The sequence below is a fragment of the Poecilia reticulata genome, linkage group LG16 (genome assembly GCF_000633615.1).
Source record: "Poecilia reticulata strain Guanapo linkage group LG16, Guppy_female_1.0+MT, whole genome shotgun sequence".
Taxonomy (NCBI): Eukaryota; Metazoa; Chordata; class Actinopteri; order Cyprinodontiformes; family Poeciliidae; genus Poecilia; species Poecilia reticulata.
The window spans coordinates 29,121,559-29,143,665 of record NC_024346.1 but is presented as its reverse complement, the minus strand read 5'-3'; the positions used below and the strand labels follow the sequence as shown (position 1 = coordinate 29,143,665).

The 22,107-nt window shown below is 39.7% G+C and overlaps 1 protein-coding gene across 1 annotated transcript in view; it reads left to right on the top strand.

The window, feature by feature from the left end:
• The first annotated feature begins 2,828 nt into the window (after positions 1 to 2,828).
• itga10 (integrin, alpha 10) overlaps positions 2,829 to 22,107 on the top strand; it is a 34,004-nt gene continuing 14,725 nt past the window's right edge. Inside the window, exons 1-8 of the mRNA XM_008432750.2 lie at positions 2,829 to 3,138; positions 3,248 to 3,602; positions 12,604 to 12,715; positions 12,801 to 12,910; positions 13,000 to 13,088; positions 14,835 to 14,949; positions 16,267 to 16,394; positions 16,984 to 17,132. Coding sequence (XP_008430972.1) covers positions 3,551 to 3,602; positions 12,604 to 12,715; positions 12,801 to 12,910; positions 13,000 to 13,088; positions 14,835 to 14,949; positions 16,267 to 16,394; positions 16,984 to 17,132 — 755 coding nt within the window. The 5' untranslated portion in view covers positions 2,829 to 3,138; positions 3,248 to 3,550. The remainder of the gene's footprint in view (positions 3,139 to 3,247; positions 3,603 to 12,603; positions 12,716 to 12,800; positions 12,911 to 12,999; positions 13,089 to 14,834; positions 14,950 to 16,266; positions 16,395 to 16,983; positions 17,133 to 22,107) is intronic.

Below are 22,107 nucleotides of genomic sequence, written 5' to 3'. Positions count from 1 at the left end.
GAAATCTTCAACAAGTGAACAATCCCAGCAGGTTAGTAAAGAAGTCATGCTTCTTACTCCTGGATTATTAGATACATCAGTTACAACACAGCACCATCAAGTGGTTATGAGCTGAAATGTTTTGTAGAGGAGATTCGCTTTTTATCTTTTCGTTTTGAGAAAGTCCTTTTTTTTTTAACCTTAAGCACTGAATGGACTTTTCCAAAAATGTCTCACCCAACCACAGAGTTTTTGTTCGGATTTTGAATCCAACTATAAAACACCTTTAAAAGAACAATTATATACAATATTATATACACAAAACAATATTGTGAGAAATTACAAGGTAAAAGTTGAATGTATTTAATTAAAATGAATTAACTATGTCATCAATATTCAAAAGAAGTGTGTGTCACAGCAGAAAATAAGTAGTAAGCACGTTCAGCTGATGGCAACATGTAAAACAAATTGATTACCAAAGAACATCTGAAGAAATATGAATAAAACACAACTGTATTTTGTTTTTAGATGATTTAGTGTGTCAATATACGTTTCCATCACAGCAACACATCCTATTGACAAACCATGACAGTGGTTTGTACAAACCTAATCAGAACTTATACTTTATATATACTAAAGACTTGAAAATTCAAAGGAAACCAATATCACTGTAATAAAGGACAGAAACTGCTTCAAACCTTTTCAATAGCAGATTGTAAACGACGCAACACTGCCCCCTGCTGTTCAAACGTCTTGTGCACGCTGACAAAACTTCAAGTTGCATGGACTACATTAGAAAAGACTTTTAAGACTCTTACAGTTCCATCATTCATGACTTCTTAAGGAAAATTATTTTTGCAGACTCAACCATGTTAGGCAGGATGGTCAGGCGATTAAAATATCTGATGCAGACGCTTCATAAAATCCGTAATTTTATTTAAAGGAGGCTCTCTTTTATTTCTGAAGAGAAAACTGAAGAAGTTACATTCGTATATGAATCCATAACAGTTAAATTTCATGAAAAGTTTATAATGCATTGATTTTTTTTTAATCAACATTAAACGTCAAGTTTAATAATCAATACTGTAAAAAAATTTATATTCAGGGGAAAATACATTTATAGTTTTCCCAATTCCATTAAGTGTTAAAGTTGTGTGCACATCTTAACTTTTCACGTATTTTTTTTTTTTACTATTCAATGCATTTTCTTACCCTGCAGATGGCGCTGTAACACAGGATGAGATACGCTCTACAGGAGCAGCAAAACAACTGGATACAATACTCACGGGAGCCGTCAGAAATGTCAGGACACTTTGTCACATGAATAGCCTATAATAAATGTTTATCATTTCCTTGATAATTAAATACCCATCATGTGTTAGAAGTTTTTAAACACATCTGGATTTAAATGGAACCTCGAGTTAAGCTGTGGCTCTGAGGGGAAATGTTTGCCAAGAAAAAGGAGGAATGAACTCAAAGTGAGCCACCTTTGATCTGTCATCTTGGAAAATGCCACAGAAACATAAGATGACTTATGTGGCCTGAAACTCGCTGTTGTCTCACCACTTTCTCAGAACCATTCAGCTTCTTTCTCACTCTTCTCTCTCAGCTCAGCTGATGAGGGAAAACTTTACCAAGCTGTCTAAAGGTCAACTTTGGCCAGATGTCTCTTCTGGCACTGTGGCTGCAGCATTTCCCAACCCTGGTCCCCAGAGGCACACTGCTGGCCTGCAAGTTTTAGGTGTTTCCCTCCTTCAGCACACCTGATTTTAATTCATAGCTAATTAACAGGCTTCTGCTGAAATGCAATCATGTGAATCAGGTGTGTTAAAGAAGAAAAAAAAACATCTGAACATGCGGGACAGAGTGCCACGAGGATCAAGGAAACACTCAGATTCATCCTTTGAATCAATCTGGAACCAAAATACAAATGCAATAAAAACAGACTTATCTGTTAAAGGCTGCCACCAAGGGAGTGATAGAAGCAAAAGAAAATGGCCAAACTTATGCAAGCAGAAAATTTGAGTTTTAGAAAGCAAATGGCCAGATGTTATGGTGACTATGGTTGTCACAGTTCAGACCTGAAGGACCAGCGTCCTTTCCTGACTTAAACTATAAGATAAGACCATGTATTAAAGGCAGACGGAAATCAAAATAGCTCATTTCATTATGACTGCATATAAAACCATTAACACTGAAATCTTTCAGGAAATCGTTTATTTGACTCTATAGTCCAAGCAAATACACTAACATACAATATGTATATCGGGCTATTGGAGTGGATGTCCTAAATGTATGCCTCATGCTCCTGTGGTGGTCATCGCTCACAGCCTTTATATATGCCACAAAGCCACATGTCCAGTTTGTATTTATTTTTTATAAAAGCGACAAGAAGTCCATGAATCTAGTTTGTTGTCATTTTTCAGCAGGAAACGGACTGCTAGAGGTAACAACATTCATATATTTCTGCTGATCATAAAATGTTGCTTTCAAGTCAGAATAATAAAAAAAAAAAACAGTTCCCGCATTCATTCCCACTCTGTCGCTTTTTATTTCTTTAAGACAACACGGAACGGAATAGAACTTTCTTTGAGTTGGTAAAATATCATGTGTTTTTCACTATCAAGCCTCTATAAACTTTATATGGGCAGGAACTTGATTTTGGACAAATGTCATGCCTTTAATAATAAAACCAAAACAAACGGAACCAATTAGTCAGAGGAATAAGATGAGCTCTCGAAAACAGCGAGTGGGAAAGAAGGAGAGAGGAAGAGAGAGAGAGAGAGAGAGAGAGAGAGAGAGAGAGAGAGAGAGAGATGTCTGTGTGTGTGTGTGTGTAGGCTGAAAGTTTGTCAGTAGAAACCAGAACCAGAACCAGGCGCTCAGAGAGGAGTGGATGTATGTGGACGGATGGAGCGACGGGAGGCGTGAGAATAAATGCGCTCTTTCATTTCCAGCAGGGAAACCCGAAAGACACACATTCATGCGGACTCCGGCCCCGCGGGACTGAACAGCGAGAGTGGATCATGGGTAGGAAGCCATCGGGAGAAGCAGACGCATCGGTTCTGCTCCAAGTTTGAGCTGGAACTATTCGGTCTTCAAAGACGCGCTGCGGGGTCCGGAGGGATGACGCTCACCGCCGCTGATTGATCGATGAAGGTGTTGCACATTTGTTAAGGCTCAGCGACTCTGAAGTTTAGTCGGACGGGACAGGTGCACTCGCTCAATCTTTCTTTCTTTTTTTTCTTCTTCCTTTTTTTCCCTCCAGACTTGAAATATTACAACTAAGACAAAAGCAAAAATCACAAACAAGAATATCTTCATATATCTACCTTTAACAACCCGATAATTAGTCTGCAAATGAACCTGAGTCGAAATTTGGCGCTAACATGCGGAGCATTGTGAGTGGATTTAACGCATCTCCAGTGGAAAGAGAAAGCTGAGTATGTGGTGGATACAGAAGCGCTGCAGCAGCTCCGGGGAGACCGCTTTGTAAACAGAAGAGGAAAAAGAGGAGGAAGAAGTAGAAAAAAAACCGGACTAAAGGGACTGCTTTCATTCGGGCTTATAAATGGAGCTGCGCAAATACCTGTTGTGCCTGGAGTTTATTCTCCTTCTGAAAGGTAAGAGTTTCTCTCTGGGGTTTTGTGACATAATTACGATTTTAATATTTCTAAAGAATTTACTTGAGGATGTTCCACTAAATGATGATTTATTGAAGCTGCCAGCGCCTTTTAGTAAACTAGGGTATCATCATTTAAATATTTCAGTAATTTATTCAAGAAATCATGACACGTGATTATTCGAAAAAGATTCGTGTGTTGTGACTGATATATTTATTAACCTCCAGGTGAGTAAACCACAAAATGTAAATGATGAAGGTGCTATTAGAGAATAATATAAATTGAAAGTTGAGTGGAAGGAAAAAGTCGTTTTGAGAATTTTAGGACGGATGTTATGACTGCAGTGGGAGTCAGACTCTATAAACTACCGCACATATTTTTGGGGTATAAATTAAATTTCGCTCCTGAATCCGAGCTGATGCAAGAAGAGTTTTACTGAGGAGGAAAAAGAGCAGTTGTTTGCTCTGGGGTCCAAATAACCTCTTTTCAGCTGTAAATACATTTGGATCTATTCTGGATATAACAAGTTCTAGAGGAAGAGAGGAGAGGCACAAAATCAGAGCTGCTGGACGTCCAGCAGGAAGTTTCCACTCAAGTCCAAAGTCAGAGCAGCTTCATAACCTTTAGCTCAGTCTTTCTCAAACCGTGGTACCCAGGCCACTGGTGGTCCACGGGGTACTGCATGTAAATGAACATTTAGCTGCCGTGACGTGAGCTCAGTGTGCGACGCTACAACTAGCTTACCAAAGGATTGTGTGTTAAAAATAATGATGGAAAACTGACTTAAAACCAAGTCACTGAAAAGTACTTGGTTGCTGGTGGAAAGAAAACAACTCCTGGACTGCTGATGTGATCAGAGGAAGCTCAGCTATAGCTGCTGCTGGGTGTTGATGTGTCAGACACTCGGTGCCACTCAGTGTCTGACACATCAACACCCAGCAGCAGCTATAACTGAACTTCCTCTGATCTCTGGTGGATTCCATTAGGAATCTCTATTGTTGTCTGCAGTCACAGACAATAAAATTTGGAGCCTCTTTTGTGACTCTGCTGTGTCTGTGTTGAAAGCCTAAACATCAGCCTCCAGCAAGTCAGGGAAATAACAGTTACTTTCTAAGACACATTGCTGCTTTTTGAAGAACAGCTAGTTAACAAAAGTCACAAATTACTTGATGGCAACGAAATTCTTCATGTTTAATGAAAAATGCAACAATCGTGAATCGTTTAAAGAGTTGTTGGTGGCGCTACGATGGCTGAATTGGGTCACCAAATCAATTTCTGCTCAGTGCTTCATAACATCTGGAACTGAAGTTTGTAAAGAGAAGATAAGAGGCTGACCGTACTGATGGCCATTAACCTCATTAATAGACAACCCGTGCCAATATCAGTGTCACACATCCCTCCCAGAGATCCTCTGATCTTTCTTTTCTGTGCCAGTGAACCACCAAGCAGACATTCCTCACATGGTTGTTCATGGAGGAGAGCAGGCATGTGCAGAAAAACACCTGGACACTCTCCATGTGTCCGATAGATCAAACATGCAAGGAAGTGAACGCCAGCCATCGAATTGTTTCTGGTTCAGAGTTTAATCTTTGGGACATAATTTATTTCGCCCTGCAACTTTGAGACGTGTCCTTGGTCCAACACTGAATCAAATAGCTGAATCACCTTCTCAGGATGCAGTCAGGTTCTCCACAGTCCTGCTAATTACCTGATTATTTGATTCAGGTGTGTTGAAACGTCTAAAAGTTGCAGGACACCGGCCCCGGAGGACTATATTCAAGACATTATAGCTGCAAGGATTTACATTTGTCCAAAAATGTTGCAGTTTCATCCCCTCTTACAACTGACTGACCCGAGCCGCCGCGAGACACGACCTCTCCAGTCATATCAGCAGCTCCCATCTCTGAGACGTGAAGTCTGAAGTTCCTGTAATGAGGGTCTTGTGGCGTGTTCGTTTTCACCGTGAAGCGTGAACGTCAGCCGCCCTCCGCTGCTCGCGACTGCTGTAGCGGGGCAGTCTAGCACACCTCATTGAAGTGTTCCTGCTCAGCAGAAAGAACGTGAAGAAAAAGCCCATTGTTGTCTGCCTCGAGAAGTGTGCGATTGTGATTCTGATAAGTGGTGGGTGAGCTGCTGTATTGCGCCACGCTTCCATGAAGCAGAGTAAGATCAACAGGCTGATTTTTCTTTTGTTTTTGCTAACTTTACAAAGAGCTAATCCTCTCGATGCGGCAAGTGCTGAGGGTTTTGTGACGTTAACCTGTAAGATTAAAACGTTGGCATTCGCAGGAAGCCGTTGAGTAATTATAGCTACGTGCTGTGGGCCTAGAAATACCCAAAAGACATTGCAGAAACAAGTACATATTTTAAGAAAAACACCAGTAGTCAAATTTAGCTTATCTCATTTAGCCACATTAGCCGTTTCAATCCAGCATGAACAAGCCAAAGTGCTTTCTTCGCTTTGAACATTTGCATCGCCCTCTACAGTAGCTTGTGTAGCTGCAATGATGGTGTTCCTGCCTCTTTGTGTCATTCTGGAGCATGTAGGTGACTGAGTATGTGTGTAATGTTAATGGTTTTAGCAGAGTTGCCCCTGATGTGGACAGCAGGACTCCCATGTCTGTTATGCTTTACTGAGATGTCAAACACAGGTGTGTGTGTGTGTGTGTGTGTGTGCTTCTCTTGCTATCTGCTTGTTATTTTGCTGACTTTCATTCCCGCTCCCCACTCATCATCCACCCACGGCTCCCCAGGAGAATGTGACAGAGATGGGAATAAAACATAATCGACATAATGGAGAGAAAATCTGGTGAAGAGAGGTGGAGGACGGGAAAACATAATGAGTCAGGTGAAGAGAGCTGAGATGTTCACGAAGACACGTCACTGCGGGATGTTTTCTAAACTAGGGTTGCAGGATAATGAAGTGGAAAACGGGGACTGGGAGTCTTGTACAGAATTATGCAAATGTTTTAACCAGCTGTGCCTCCTGCAATGAGCCAGGCCAGGTTTTCTTGTAATCTTATTTAGTGGTTTGGTCATTTTGTTCTCCAGGATTTATGAAGGTTTTTCACAGTTGTTGTTTGGACTTTGACTGTTTTGACCTAATTTTGGCCCAGTTCTTGTTCTTGATCATGACAGTATGATTCACAAGATGAAAAGCAGACACAGGAAAATGTCAAATGTGTGAGACAGACATCACAAGAACAGCTTTGGTATGGTTGTCCTGATCTGGATATCTCAGCCCACCCAAAGACTTTCACAGCGCTGTAACCTCAGTCTTTCCCAGCAGCGACAAATATTTTGTCCTAAGAATACTTTGTGAGAAGGCTTTGTAAGACGTACTTTCCCGTCTTATTTAAGCTAATTTCTTCCTCTGATTAGAGATTTTGTTTGTTTGGAGCAGTTTGCTGCGTAGTTAAGCTCGCATTAGCATGTTTATTCTCTGATTTTATGTCATGCGTCGCTAATTGGGTGCATGACATATTGCAGTTACTTGTTAGCAGCCAAAACATTGTTGTCCTGTTGCATAAATTTCCTCTCTGCTTTGAGCATCGTACAATTGAATGACTGCTGTTCTAGCTGCTTTCTGTATAACTATCTTTCTAAGTGCAGAGGAGGCTCTGTGACAGACATAAACCTGCTACATGCTGAGTAGTTTGTCTTTCTGTGCGAATGTCCCAATAAAAAGGTTAAAAACACTGGGATTGTTAAACAAACAAAGATTTTTTTTGACTAGTAGAATTCTGCACCCAGTAGATAATGCAGATTTGCAAGCTTATACACATAAATATTAGTTTAAAAAACAAAACAAAAAAAAAACGTCCATACAGCTCACTAGGGATTTACAACTGACATTAAGATGCAGACAGTAAACAAACAGGTATGAGAAGTCAAGTTTAGTCAGGAACTCCAGCAACACCTTGATCTGGGTCCAGGTATTCCTCCAAGAATCTGGAAGTCATTTCTTTGTGAAATAGGATCAAATCTAGCAAAAGGCCAGAGAGATTCATCATCCTTCAGTTGGTCATCTGCTTTGCTTTCTTTGAAAATCCCCATGTTGGTACTAAATACAGTTTTACATCTGCTTTACCTACACTATCTTTCATATCTCCCAAATATTTAGCAGAATAAAAGAAACCTGTAACAAACTCCCTAAAGACACATTAATGGTTGTGTTTTGTGTGCACACACAGACAAACACAAAAAATCATCTTAATTCTGGACTGAAAATGAGTTCAAACAATCCTTTAGGCTAAAGAAAAACTTTGAAAGTCCTTCAGGATGTCTGAAAACGTTTGGGAACCAACGTTTGGCGTGGTTTAAATGGCATCTTTGTGTCGGTACCGTAGAATAAAGAAGACTGTGGCATCGGGTTCAGTTCGTTCCCGTTCTTTCCAGCGACAACTGTTCACATCCAGCAGCAGTAGCACCCAAAGCTGAGTTTGTGGTTCAGGAAATCTGGACTTGGTTTTGGTTGATGTATGTTTGCCACCAGTTGTCATGACAATTAGTGGCCAAAAAGCTGCCTCTGGCACGATGTCATGTATAAAGCCAGTGTAAATGGATGCAGAGAAGAAAGGACAGAGCAAGACAAACGACAGTGCTGCTCTGCGAGAACAAGGGTAGAACGTCACAGGAAGCTTGCATGTCCTTATGCGCCTGTTGTAAAAGTGTGTGGAAAACTGAGAGCAGCTTTTTATAGCTTATATGGGCGAATGAATGAATCGAAAGGCAAAAGATGAAATCGTCAAAAACGGTTAGTGGAGACCAAATTTAAAACAGCGGTTTGTGCGACGTAATAAAACCCAGAAGCGTTTCACAGCAATGTTGGCGTTAAGTACACATGGCGGCCGAGCAAATAATTTCAAAGAAGCTTGGATTTTCAGAAAGAACACATGGAAGGAAGGACATACAATAAATAAGACATGTGTGAGCAATCAGACAATTCATAAATCTTATCTGATGCGGAATGTCTTGCAGTTGACACGTGACTGCAAAGGGAGCAGAGGAAAGGCTAAAGGGGATTCATCTCTAGTAAGGGAACTGGTCACAGATGCTGCCAAATGTTAAACACACATGTTCAGAAATGACTTAATGCAACCTTTAGATAGAGAAAACACACTAAGAACACGCTTATGGTTTCACAGTTTGCTGGAGATTGACAGCGGCTCTGCAAGGACATAATACTTTTGGTATCAGTGTGAAAACCGACAGAGCTCCAGGTATCAGGTGTCGTGTGTGTTAAACAGCCGGCCACACTGTGTTTACAGAAATCTGCAATAATCTGCTGGAGTTAATAACAGGCAGTAAAGTTGAAGAGGAATGGATAAGTTTTTCCAATTGCATGTTCAGGCTGATGAAGAGTAGGATACATGTAGTGATATGACCTTGTACAATAAACATCATAGCCTAAAAATATATGATTATACAGAAAGTAAAAACAGTGATGGAGTCTCTGGGCATGAAGACCAATTAATGTGAGGGGATTTTAAAGCGAGTAGCACTTAACTAAATACGTTATAATACTAAATTATTATAACTTTATTAATTAATATTTCAGATTTCTTTTGCTGCAGTAAGAATAATGCAGTTACTTTACCGATTTCATCATCCTATCCTTATTTTTTTTAAATTATTGTTTAGTTATTGAGGTAGTGTTGTGACTACACAGGAATCTCATACTGACTTTATCTTAATTTTACATCAGCAGTGCAACAAGAAGACACAAAAAGCAACCCCAGGACAACCAAAAAACTAATATAAATTAACAAAAATATTCTAAAAAGTTATTAAAAACTTGAGTATTTCCAAGAATCTTACCCTAAGCTGAAGCTTACTTGTGCTTTTTTTTTCTCTGATCACATTTTGCACTCAAATTACCCAAAAAACTCAAAACATAAATCCAAATTACCTTCATTAAAGCAACAAAATCCCCACAGATTTTGTTTTTCTTAAAGTTTAGAGCTGAACAACAGACAGACTTTGTCACATCTTGAACTGTGGTTTTTTTTTTTTTTTGTTTAGCTGAACATACATATGTTTCTAGCTATGAGTCCCCTGGTGAGCAAATCTGGACACAAGACAGAGAAGAAAATTTCACGCTCAATGAGGATACCAGAAAGTAAATCTGCAAGTACAAAGTAGGTGGAAGAAACTGAATTCTGTGAGAAAAGCAGGAACAGAGATGGATGAGAAACGCTGAACGTATCCAGTTTCCCCCCTAAACCAAGTGGAATCCCCCTCTGATTGGTCTGAACGAGGTAAATGTGTGTTTTAGTGGGAAAGTGCAGGAGGACCTGGGGCACAGTCCAATAATCCAATGATCCAGTCCTGTTCAAATAACAGAGTGAGACTGAGGAAGCCTCTGCAGATGAACCAGGAGGCTGCAAAATTGCACACAAGGTCAAATGTATTTAGAAAGCCTCTTTATTTTCCGACACATTTAACGTCCTACCGCGCAGGGCTACAATTAACGCAGCTTTAACTGGCTAATTGTCAACTGTCAAGACCGGAGGAGAGTTTTATTTTCAGGTTGAGCTAAAGATAATGTTCTCCAAAACACTTTAATTTAGGAGAAAATGTGTAGGAAGAAATGCAGCAATGTCCAATGAAATGCAAGTAAGATGAGCACGTGTGCTTCCTGGAACAGGATGTTTCAAACGCACTCCCTGCACAGCCTCCTTCTAATTATATATGACACTACTTTTGACAGAAAATGATGTTCATTATAAAACCACATGAAAATATCTTAATATCTAAATCAGTGGTTCTTAACCTTTTTTGAGGTACCGAACCCAACAGGTTTCATATGCGCATTCACTGAACCCTCCTGTAGTGATAAATAAAATATTTTTTCCCCCCCCCAAATTCAAGACATACGGGTGACCCAACTAGACTCTAGTTGGGTGATCACTAAATCTTCTTAAAAGGTAGAGTCTCTGAGAACAGTTCTTCAAAATATAGTCAGTGTTTTCAGCAAAGTTGAGCTGACTGTCCTGGAATGACCCAAGGTATTTAAAATTTGCCACAGTTTCAACAGGTTGGCCATCGAGAGAAACTGGAACCTCTTTAAGGTCTTGTTTAGGTTATTTTAATTAGCTCTACATTGTTAAGAGAATGAAAAATTAATAATAAATAAAGACTTTGCGGTATTCTGATTTAGGAATGTAATTATATTAGTTGTGTTACCACCCCCACGCCACTAGAGGCAGTAGCAACCCCGAAAACAGTAATTAAAGACAAAAGTTCAAATCCATGCTGAGAAGAGCTCCTTCAATCAGGGCTCCTCCGCAGCTCTGATTGGCTAAGCAATGTAACTTGATCCTCTGCAGCAAGTGATGGTGGCAGAGGCTCCGCCGAACCCCTGAGACCGACTCATCGAACCCTTGGGGTTAAGAACCACTGATCTAAATGATTTAGTGATGTTGAGGAAACACAAAGTTAAGCAGGTTGATCAATGTTAGCGGCTTCACTCAGCTTTGTGTTAAAAATGGCTCAAATATTAATAGGACCATGCTAAAAATATTCACATTCCTTATTTTATCACATTACACATTACTGCCAGAAATATTTGCTGGGGTTTTTGAAGAGGTGGGTAGTAACTATTTATGTTGACTCTGATACATTTATTTGAGTAACTCTTTGAATAAAATGTACTTGTTTTGCATTAAGGTATTGTGTAATTATCTTATTTATTTGCATTAATTTCTAAGTGATGCACAATTGTAAAGTGGAAAGAAAATTTCGAATGCTTTTTAAGTGTTTTACAAAAAGAAATCTGAAAAATGCGTTCTATTTTGTTGTATTCGGAATCCCATTCTCCTTCCCTTCGTCCGCTCATTCTTCTGGAAAACTGTTCAAACCAAGGAAGTTCATTTGCAGAGCAGCTGTGAACATTAACTATGAGATACTTGCCACAAATTCTCAGATGGATTTATGCCTGTACTTTGACTGGGCCAGTCATTCCTTGATTGTATTCAGTTGTGATCAGGGTTAGACAGTAGATAGGTGGAGCCAAATATAATCATTACTTGATGTATTCAGGTGCAAACTGCAGAAAAACTCTGGCTGACAAATATTAGAACGACTGATGATATTAATCAGTCTGTTATAAATGTCTACAGAGGAATTTCTGCTAACAACTTGAAGATAGAACCGCTGCTGCGATCACACAGTTGTACTTACTTTAAAAGGTAAATACATAATTGACTAGTAGAAGCACATGGTAGGGTGAGTTATTGGAATTTGAAAAAAAGAAAAAAGAATGTCTCAAGCTTTCGGTATCAGTCCTTCCTTTACTATTCACCTGATTAACTTCTGAACGTGTGAAAACCAAGAACTTGTGTAACTTAAATGAGTGCGCCTCAATTTCGTCTCAGCAGCTCGGTGACCTGCCTCCCATCCTGCTGCTTTCTGTCCTCCATGTGTCTTTCTCCGCTCTCCTACCAACTATGAAGGGCAGGCCTGTGTATCAAAACAGGGAGCTTACTATGCTTCAAGGTTTTTCTAACCCACACCCTTCCCTGCTTTGCCTCACTCCTCCTCTCTCCTATCCCCCTTTCCTCTGTCACTTTTCATCGCAAGATCTCCTGTTTCCTTGATCTTTTCCTTCTTTTCAGAGAAACCACTGTAAAATAATAATAATAAAAAAATAACTCCATGCTACACAACATCCCCAACCAGGTTTTGCATATTCTCCACTGATTTCTATGGTTTATTTTAAAGCAAAGAACATGTTGGCAAACACACTCAGGAGTGCGGCGATCCGCAGATCATTATCTTGTCAACATCTTCTTGTTCCCGATTAGTTCTTCTGCATTTGGAAATAGAGAGAAAAGCACATCACTGCATAGATTTATAGAGCATGCAAAGTTAATGAATAATCTACTGAAATAGATGGATGAATGGATGCTGCCTCTTCTCCACCGTGACAGCATTTCACGTTTCCTTCTCTTTACTTCTGCAACTTTTAATTCTTCAACATCTCTGTTGTTTCTTCCAGGGTTGTGTCAGTGTTTCAACATAGATGTGAAACATCCTCGCGTCTTCACCGGTCCGGAGGACGCCCAGTTTGGCTTCTCTGTCCTACAGCATGAAGCAGAAGGAGAGAAATCGTAAGTATCTGCGTTGGCGGAGGTGAATGTGAAGTAAGAACTATTTACGTGATGGTGTGATAACATTTGGGTGGCTCTGCCGAAGGATGCTGGTTGGAGCCCCGTGGGATGGGCCGCCCAACAACAGGAAAGGAGACGTGTATAAATGTGTGGTGGGGGAGGAGAAAAACTCAAACTGTAGCAAAGTAAACCTTGGTGAGAGACAAAAAAAATTTAAAGTTGAATGTCGGTACTAAAGCTGTATGTCCAGATATTAAGTAGATCTTTTTATTTGTGTACTTCAGGTGAAACTGCTCTTCGTAATGTTTCTAAAAACCTGAGGAACTCTCACCTGGGAATGACCCTCACACCGGACTCACCTGATGGATTTTTGGTACGTTGGTTCTCTAATTTTTAAAATTTGTATACTCATGGAAAACTGACGACACTTCAGATCAAACGAATTGGTCAAAATTAGAGATCCAAATGCTGAGGTAAGTAATATATCAACATATTTGTATGGATAGATGGATTTTTTGACATTATTAGGCATATTTGCTGTATGAAACAGCAGGGTGACACTTTATTTGAAGGGGTGTGCATAAGAGACTGTCATAAACATGACGTAGCACACATCATGAACATGTATGACTCTTCATAAGTGTTTACGACAAAGTGTCTTTTGGTAAATAATGACATTTTAAATGCAAAGGTGCCCTGAAAGTTGCATTAAAAGTACATTAAAAGTGTCTACAGCAGGAGAATGATTTTTTCAGAAATTTCAGCAAATGAATGTAAACAATCATTAGACTTTTACTCCCAAGTATGTGCCACTTTGGTCTGATCTAACACATAAAATCCCAGTAAAATACATCGAAGAAGTGATTTTAATGGCATCAAACGTGAAAAAGTTCAAGAAAGTATAGTTTAGATAGTAGATAGTTTGAGTTTTAGTTATAAACACTCAGATTGAAGAGCAGATTATCACCAACTGTTTAGTTTCCATCACATTCACTGATAGTCAGGGTTTATTCTGAAAAACAAGTCTCTCTCCGTTCTAGGCCTGGCTCTGCAGCTCCGATAATAACATTTTATTGTTGCTCTCTTGGCCTAATTTCTCCAGTCAAACACACTTCACCCTTAACCAGGAGGCAGTCGTGTGTGTGCTCGTGTTTTCTGCCAGGATTCTTGTTCTACTCCGGGTGTGGAGTCGTGTACAGTTCACAAACGACTGCCAGCTCAGGCAGCTTTAATGCGAGCATATGTTTAACTGTGAGTGTGTGTGTGAGTGTGTGTGTGAGAGTTTTTATGTTAACCCCAGTGGTCAGGTCTATAACAGGACTGGAATGCGTCTCCGGCCCTTCTGTAATGACAGACCTACCAAAAGCCATAGCACCTCTTTCGCTTCGCTCCATCCTCTCCCTCCGTGGTTTCCTCCCATGATTCTCTCCATCTCATCCCTGCTGCCTGTCTGTGCGCCTGAGGAGAAGCCCATTCTTAATGACAGGGGAAGAAAAACCAGGATGTTTCTCTTTCTCTCGTTCTACCCCCTTTTTATCCCATTTTCACCCCTCCCTCCTTTTGTCTCTTTGTAGCTGATTTTCCCTTTTAAGTTCTTCCTTCATTCTTTCCTCCAAGTATGAAAACCAACGAAACGGCGTTTGAAGACAGAAATATTTTTATAGGACGCCCCCCGCCCCTCTCAGCCGCCCCACATTTAACACAATCAGTTTCAAATTGCTGTGTTTCTCTTGGTTTCCAGCTCTGTTAAACCGCTCATGACAACAGTGACTGCCAGCATGTCAACAATGGTCTCCCTCCCTCTGTCTCCGCCTCATTTTCTGTCCTCAAAACCACACCATTGTACTTTTTTTCCATGACTTATTCCCCTTTATGGCTTGTTTTCTTTTATTCCTACTGTTTTCTTCTTGGTTATTTTTAAATGTGTGACACAGACCTATTTGTCTGAATTCTTTGAAGGCAACGAAATGACCGCATCTCCTTCTGAGCAGAACGCAGATAAAGACATGAGGTCCTCGCACTGTCCGCCAGCGGCTCTGAATTCCCCTCCCCTGTGTTACACATGTTGATTCATGTGTTTGTTTACGACCCTGACCAAGTGTGTGCCTCTGTTCGGCAGGCGTGTGCCCCTCTGTGGTCGCAGGAGTGTGGGACGTCGATGTTCAGCACCGGCATCTGCGCCTCTGTTGGCAATGACTTGGAACCGAGAGGCACCATCGCTCCAACCGAGCAAAGTAATCACACATCTGTAGAAACGCAGGAACAGAAAGGACTCATGCTTGAGTAGGGTTGGGAAGTTTTTCAGCTTGGTAAATTAAATATGAATGTTTTGTATGTTAATAAATCTTTTTGCACTCTGTGTTTTTATGAAGGTATCATACTTTTCTAATTTTAAACTTTGACGTTATGAAAGCTGGCATTCTTATACTTTTGGGTAATATTTTAATCAAACTTAATATTTATCTAACACAAAAATCAAATGAACAAAACACTGCAAACAAATCTACCGAACAGAACTATAATAGTAATTTATTATATTATATTTATCTCTAATCTGCAGCCAGATGCAGCTTCATTTAGGGAGGTCAGTGATATTTTTGGTCTTTTGTGACAAGCTCTTCTGATTTTAAATGATGCTACTGTGCCATATCTTCACACATGATTGGCCGCAAGGCTTCCATGCTACCAATCAAGAGCCACTGAGAGTGAGAGCTGAGCAGCGATTCTTTGATTCACTAAAAAAAATTATCTCTCAGGGCCGAGGCTTTTGGTTATGACCCATCACTGATATTAAGGCCTAAAATGGTGCCTTGCAATGATATCTTCAACTTTATAACTTAATCTAATTTCGTCATGTTTCAACAACAAACTTCAATGTATTTTTCTATGATGATATGTGAACGATTGACAGAAAGCAGTAGATTATTTCAAAGTGAAAGAGAAAGCAAATGCAGCCAACAGCTTTCAGGATTAATAAGACCATTAAGAAGGTGAGATGTGAAGCATTCGTTCAGCCAACAGCAGGTTTTCTACATTGAGCTCATCAACATTTTCTTTGTTTAGAGTTTTATGGAGAGACTTTAAATAAATTTTATGCATAGTTAAAAAGTCGTAACGACTCTTATTGTCCCACGCTTTATGCCTAGTACTCCCTTAGTCAGGAGGCAGTTGAGATTTCTGCCAGGAAAACACAAGAACACACAAATTTGTAGGTCAGCAGCTGCATGGGACATGGCCATCTCCAGTTGTGATTCACGAATGAGCAGAGGGAGCTCAGAGGCAGGCTTATGTTAGAAACCTTTATGAAATAGACTCCAGAAGAGCTTGGACTGGACAACGATCTAAATTATCTACCACAAAGTCAGAAACTCAATAAATCAGAAACATGGGGTGAGGCCAAACCACTAAGAGCCTTAAAAACCAAGCAATAAGATTTAGTTTAAAACCTATTCTAAAACAAATGGGCACCCAGTGGAGGGAGGACAATTTTGCAATGTGACAGAACAGGGGAAAAAGTTCAAAGTGAATCAGCAGACTCTCTTGTGTGGCAGAGTGTCAGACCTTCATGGACATCGTGATCGTTGTGGACGGCTCGAACAGCATCTATCCCTGGTATGAAGTCCAGAACTTCCTCAGCAACATTCTCAGCAAGTTCCACATCAGCTCGGACCAGATGCAGGTACAAACTGCTCTCCACAACGTTCCAGCAGCAACCGCCTGCAATTATTACACACACACTTGTAATGGAAACTTGTGGGTTTGAGTTTACGTCAAATAACACATCTCATGGACCCCTTTGCTGTTGCCAGGAGAGGGAACATTCTCGTCTCTTGAGTGAAAACATGCACCAAGTGGAATTACGGGCAGGGTTGGCAAATATGACCAGAATGAACTGCTGCAGTAACGTCACAAGACAAAGAACCTTGGAGGTTTCTTTAGAAGAACAGGAATCAGAGTGGAGGGTGTGGGGACGTTACTCTGAAACGAATAACAAGAAGAGCGAGAGGGGGCTTGAGTTATGAAAAGGGAGGGTGGGGGGGTATTGGATAGCAGGCAGCATGAGGTGAAGAGGAAATACCTCTGGTTTTTGAATGAATTCAAAAATTCCCCAAGTGTGCTGTTTGCTTTAAGAACAGGGTTCGTACTTAAAGAGATAGTTCACTCCGGAAAACAAGAGCTTTACACGATGTTTCGACCAACTGTGTGCAAGCCCAGCTACGGATATGTGGCATTGCTGAAATGCTTGTGTGTTTGCATATTTTATTCAGGTTGGTATACTGCAGTACGCAGAAGTAGCAGTCCATGAGTGGTCTCTGAAGGACTACCAGACCACACAGGAGGTGGTGGAGGCCGCCAAGAACATCAGCCGACAGGAGGGACGAGAGACACGCACTGCATACGCCATCCAAATGGCCTGGTAGGCCTGTTAGTTACTGACCATAGATGATTCTCCTACAACAGGGGAAAGATTTGGCAGGAAACTGTCGGCTTGTTTGGATTTTGATGCAACATTCTCTGAGGTTTCTCTATAAAAATAACACGCCGTGGAGTTTGTTCTTGTAATAATATTTAAGTTGCTAGAACTGTTTGCCTACTCTCTTTGTTCTCCAAGGTGCTACTGATTAAACGATAATCAAACCATGAAATGTTTTGCCCTGCTTTACTGCATCCTGTTAGAATCTGTAAAGTGAATGTAGACAGTGACTGTTATCAGACGTAAGCATAAAGTGTGACCCTTTAAAAGGTAAAATTAGTCTGTCTAGGCTCTAGGGTCAAATTCTGTTGAAATTCAAATAGACACTTTGAATGTTTAAAAAAAAAAAAAGAAAAGAAAAAAGTTGAGTGTGAGAAAGGAAAACTCAGATTTTTTGATGGGGGTTTTGTATTTAGTTTGATTTGGAGCACAGAAGAAACAAAGTGGAAAAATAACTCTGGGCAAGCAGGCACGACTCAAGGATCCAAATTTATGAGTAAATTTTATAGAGCTGTTATCAGCCAACATGGCACAGATGTGATGTTGTCTCTATTAAAATGCCAGTCATTTGGTTTCTTACAGAACACTTACAGAACACACTCAGAATTGCAGTGATGGTTTTTACACTACAAGAGATGTAACTTACTGTAAATCTCCTATAAGATTTCAAGCCAGTCATTTTTACCGTAACAAAGTTGTAAAACATGAGACATGTCATTCAAATCTTACTTTATATATCATATGAGCTAAATGCAATGCATCCAAGTTAATAGTCCTCAATGCAGCAGTAAATGTAATTAAAGTGAAAAATGATACATATTTTTGTGGTGATAAAGTATTTTTAACTGTAAATAGATTTATTTTTATGTTTTTAAAGATACAGCTCTGGAAAAAAAATTGAAGAGCCAACTGCACTGAACCCCATTGAAAGCCTTGTGGTTATTCAACCAAATATTGATATCTGAACTCTTCCTGAGTTAAAACATTAGTGTTGTTGTTCCTAAATGAACATGAACTTGTTTTCTTGAAATTATTTGAAGTCTGAAAGCGCTGCATCTTTTTCGTTATTTTCACCATTTCTCATTTTCTGCAAATAAAAACAAAATGCTTGCTTGTATTTTCAGAGACATGTTGTCAGTAGTTCATAGAATAAAATAACAAAGTTAATTTTACTCAAACATATAAATGTAAAAAGGAAAATCAAAGAAACTAACGTGGTCTCCTCTTTTTTGCCAGAGTTGTAATTAAACATGATTCCAAATTTAAACGTAATCCAATCTACAGAGAGATGATTGGATTACAGAAAATATCTAATGAGCAGAAGTTGTGGACAAAAATGTATTGTTGATGTCAAAGGTCAGAGGAGAATGGGTGGAATGACTCAATATGACAGAAAGGAAAAGGCGGCTCAAATAGCCTCTCACTATGTCCAAGGTCTGCATAATGCCATCTCCTAATGATAACCACATGAAGTGCCACAATTATAAGAAAAGGATAAAAGAAACAAGAACAGGATCAAGAAGGAAAATGACAGATTGAAAAAATATTGATGAGTCTTGATGTCGGCTGTGATATTCGGACGATGGGACCAGAATTTGATGTAAACAGTTTAAAAGCATCGGTGTGTCTTCCTTGTGTTAGCTTAGACTGGTTGTTGTGATTGTCATAGCACACTGATTGTACAAACTAGCCATTATTTAAAGACAACAGCCCTCCTGAGTATTGTTGCTGACCACATCAATCCTTCATGACCACAGCGAACCCATCTGCCAGCAGGATAATGCACCATGTCTCCACGTTCAAATAATCTCAAGCAGGTTTTCTGAATCAGACAATGAGTTCACTGTATTGCAGTGGCCTCCACAGTCACCAGACTGTTTCTTTACACGTTAGAAGTTCAGAGGCTGGTGAATAGTCTTAAAGTATCTAATTCCTTTCAAAAATAAAATTCCTGCTTCTTTCAACTAGCTTAACCCACACGGCGCACCACACCCAGACGTGATCTGTGGCCATAGCTACCATTTTGGGATGTGAGTCTTGGAGCGACGTTCACTTTCCGCACGTACACACACACACACACACACACACACACACACACACACACACACACACACACACACACACACACACACACACACACACACAGAGCCACCAAATACGCAGCCACACAACCACTCAGGTAATTGGAGGCTTCCTGTTTTCTGCTAAATTTAAAGGGGGGAAACGTTTTGGAAAAGCAGTGAGACTAAACCATTAAAACAATGAACAGTAAAAAGGTAATATATGAGTTTAAATAGGTAAGAGAACTCACACTTTGGTTGGATTTACATTAAAACCTCCTCACCTGATCACACATACTTTCTCACAGATGGACAGATAGCATAGTTGGCACAGAGGAGAAGCATGACGGGGTCGAAAAGCAGCTGGGCTGGGCGAACCGACCGGCAGCTGGGTCAGCACCACCGAGGGTGTGGCCCGGCCTGGTCAGCCAAGTAGCACTCCTGCAGCTGCGAAAATACACTCAGTAATATTTACAGACAGCCACATTCTCACTTTGGGGTTGCAAAACTAATTTAATCAAATTTAGAATGTCACCAATTAAACCTTCTCTTAACGAGAAGCATTTGTAGGATTCATACGCTGACCTCCTAACCTCAGCTTTAACCTCTTAAGCTGCATGCTTGGCTTTTAACCTTTTTCTCTGACTTTGTGCTTATTGCAACCTTAACCAATGACCCAAACAACAAAAATAGATTCTGACAGGCAGGAAAAGTGTTTGGCTTTTGATAATCAGATTCTTGTTAGACTTACAGAAATGAGTTGTTATCAGGGGAACGTATATAAAGGAAGTCAATATTTCTGTAAAATTTCTGCATCCTAATAAGCAGTGAAAGTTGAGCAGCAATTAAAATGCATAATTCTGCATCAAAATAGATTCTTTTCATGCTTAAAACCTTTAATAAACTTATCTGAAGTGAAAATGACATTACCTTTATATAGTTAGACTATGTAGTGTTGGGGGATATCACATAATAATAATAACAAATCTACTATTTAATGTATCATTTCAGACTTTTGTTGAATGTTGAAGTTAAAGTTGTGTCAAAGTGCCACAACTCATTTGAACAGATACAGACTCAGAGATGTTTTGTCATAAACCAAACGCAGTATAGCAGCATCCATCACCAGCTAGAGAGCACGGTGTTGGAAGGGTGATGATCTGGGCTTGTTTTGCATCTACAGAGGATATTATAGCAAGGAAGCCAAACACAACCTTGTCTGAACTCTAAAGTATTGCACCGTTGAATCAAATCTGAAGTCAAATTGTGCTGTGCTGCATGAAAAACTAACATTTTTGTATTTCAGTCAAAATCCAGATTTCTTTTGGACTTGAATATTCTGGTGGAACATTAAAAGAACTGTTCAGAGGAGAATGCACACAGACAACAATGAACTGAAGGGACATTGTAAAAAGTAGTGGGTCAAAACTCCCCCAGAATGATGTGAGAGAAAGATAAGTTTATACAGAGGACAACTGAACATAACAAACACGATTAACATAAAGCCCTGGAACAAAAGTGTGTGTGTGTGTGTGTGTGTATGCGTGTGCGTGTGTGTGTGGTGGGGGTGGATGTTACTTCAGACAAACGCAACATGAAATCAAAGTAACTAAATTATTGAACTTTAACCTTATTTTGACCACCATTATTATTATTGGTAGGAAACTTTAACAGAGCCGACATTTTGTCTTCTGACAGACTTTTAGAGAGGCAACACCATACACTGTCAAACATGTAATTTTTTATTTGATCTTCTGACAGATGTCTGCCATATTTCCTGGCAGAATTTAACTTGCATAGTTGGCTGAAAAATACCTAAAAGCCAAGAAAGATTAAAAAAATTAAAGCAATTAAATGCCTTAATTGCTTTCTTGTCCGTTGTCTCTTCTGAAAGTTCCTGATTATGATTAATAGCTCTATATGGGGGATTTTATTCAGATAAAGTAATAATTTATTTGTTCTTAAATTTGTTAGTTTACATGTGCCGCTTCCAAATGAAGCTGTTGTGTGTAACACCAACATCCCTTCATTCCTGGTTTGCTATAAGTGCCATGTCCTTAAAACCCAACACTGAAATATTTAAAAAAAAATAACAGAGCAAAGTACGTGTTGATAACAGCAAAAAAATATTTCCAAATCTCAAATATCTGCATCCAGATTCTGCTTCACTCATTGCTGAGCTTGTTTTTTCTCTATTACATGTTTATTACACATATTCTGTCTAGTGCCGAGCATAAAATCAATGCTGATTGCTTCATAAAGACGAAATAACATCTTACAAGTGGATAAACCGCTTGACGTCTCTGTTGCTCCACCCGTCTCTCAGTCACCCACAAACAAAAGCGTGCCGCTCTGCTGTGTCATTACCACTCTGCTCAGACTCAATAAACTGACTTGTAAATCCAGCCAAGGCTCCCAATTAGCTCTACTTACTTTCTCCACGCTTTCATCTGCTTTTTTTTTATTCCTTCCTTTTATTTCCATTCACATTAAGTTGCGTCTTTATACTCTGACTTATTTGCTTAGTAAGCATGATTAATATGTGATCTTTTTTTTTTTTTTTTTTTAATTCTTAGAGTTTTTCTTCTCATAAATCAGGTTGCTTTCCGGTCACTTTGTGCACCTTTTACGTAGGTATTTGCTTCACTTCTCTTTTCTGTTTTTCCTCTTTCTTTTCATCCTCTGTTATTTGCAGGCTGCTGAGGGGAAATGGTTGTTTTTAACTCCAAGTTTCTTGTGGCTGACCACAACGTTATATTTAGGCGAGGGCTACAGTTAGACTTGGAAATGACGGAGATCACCAGGGGTGACTAGGCACTTGTGTGTGCATATGTTTGTGTGTTCTGGTCTGAGGCTTA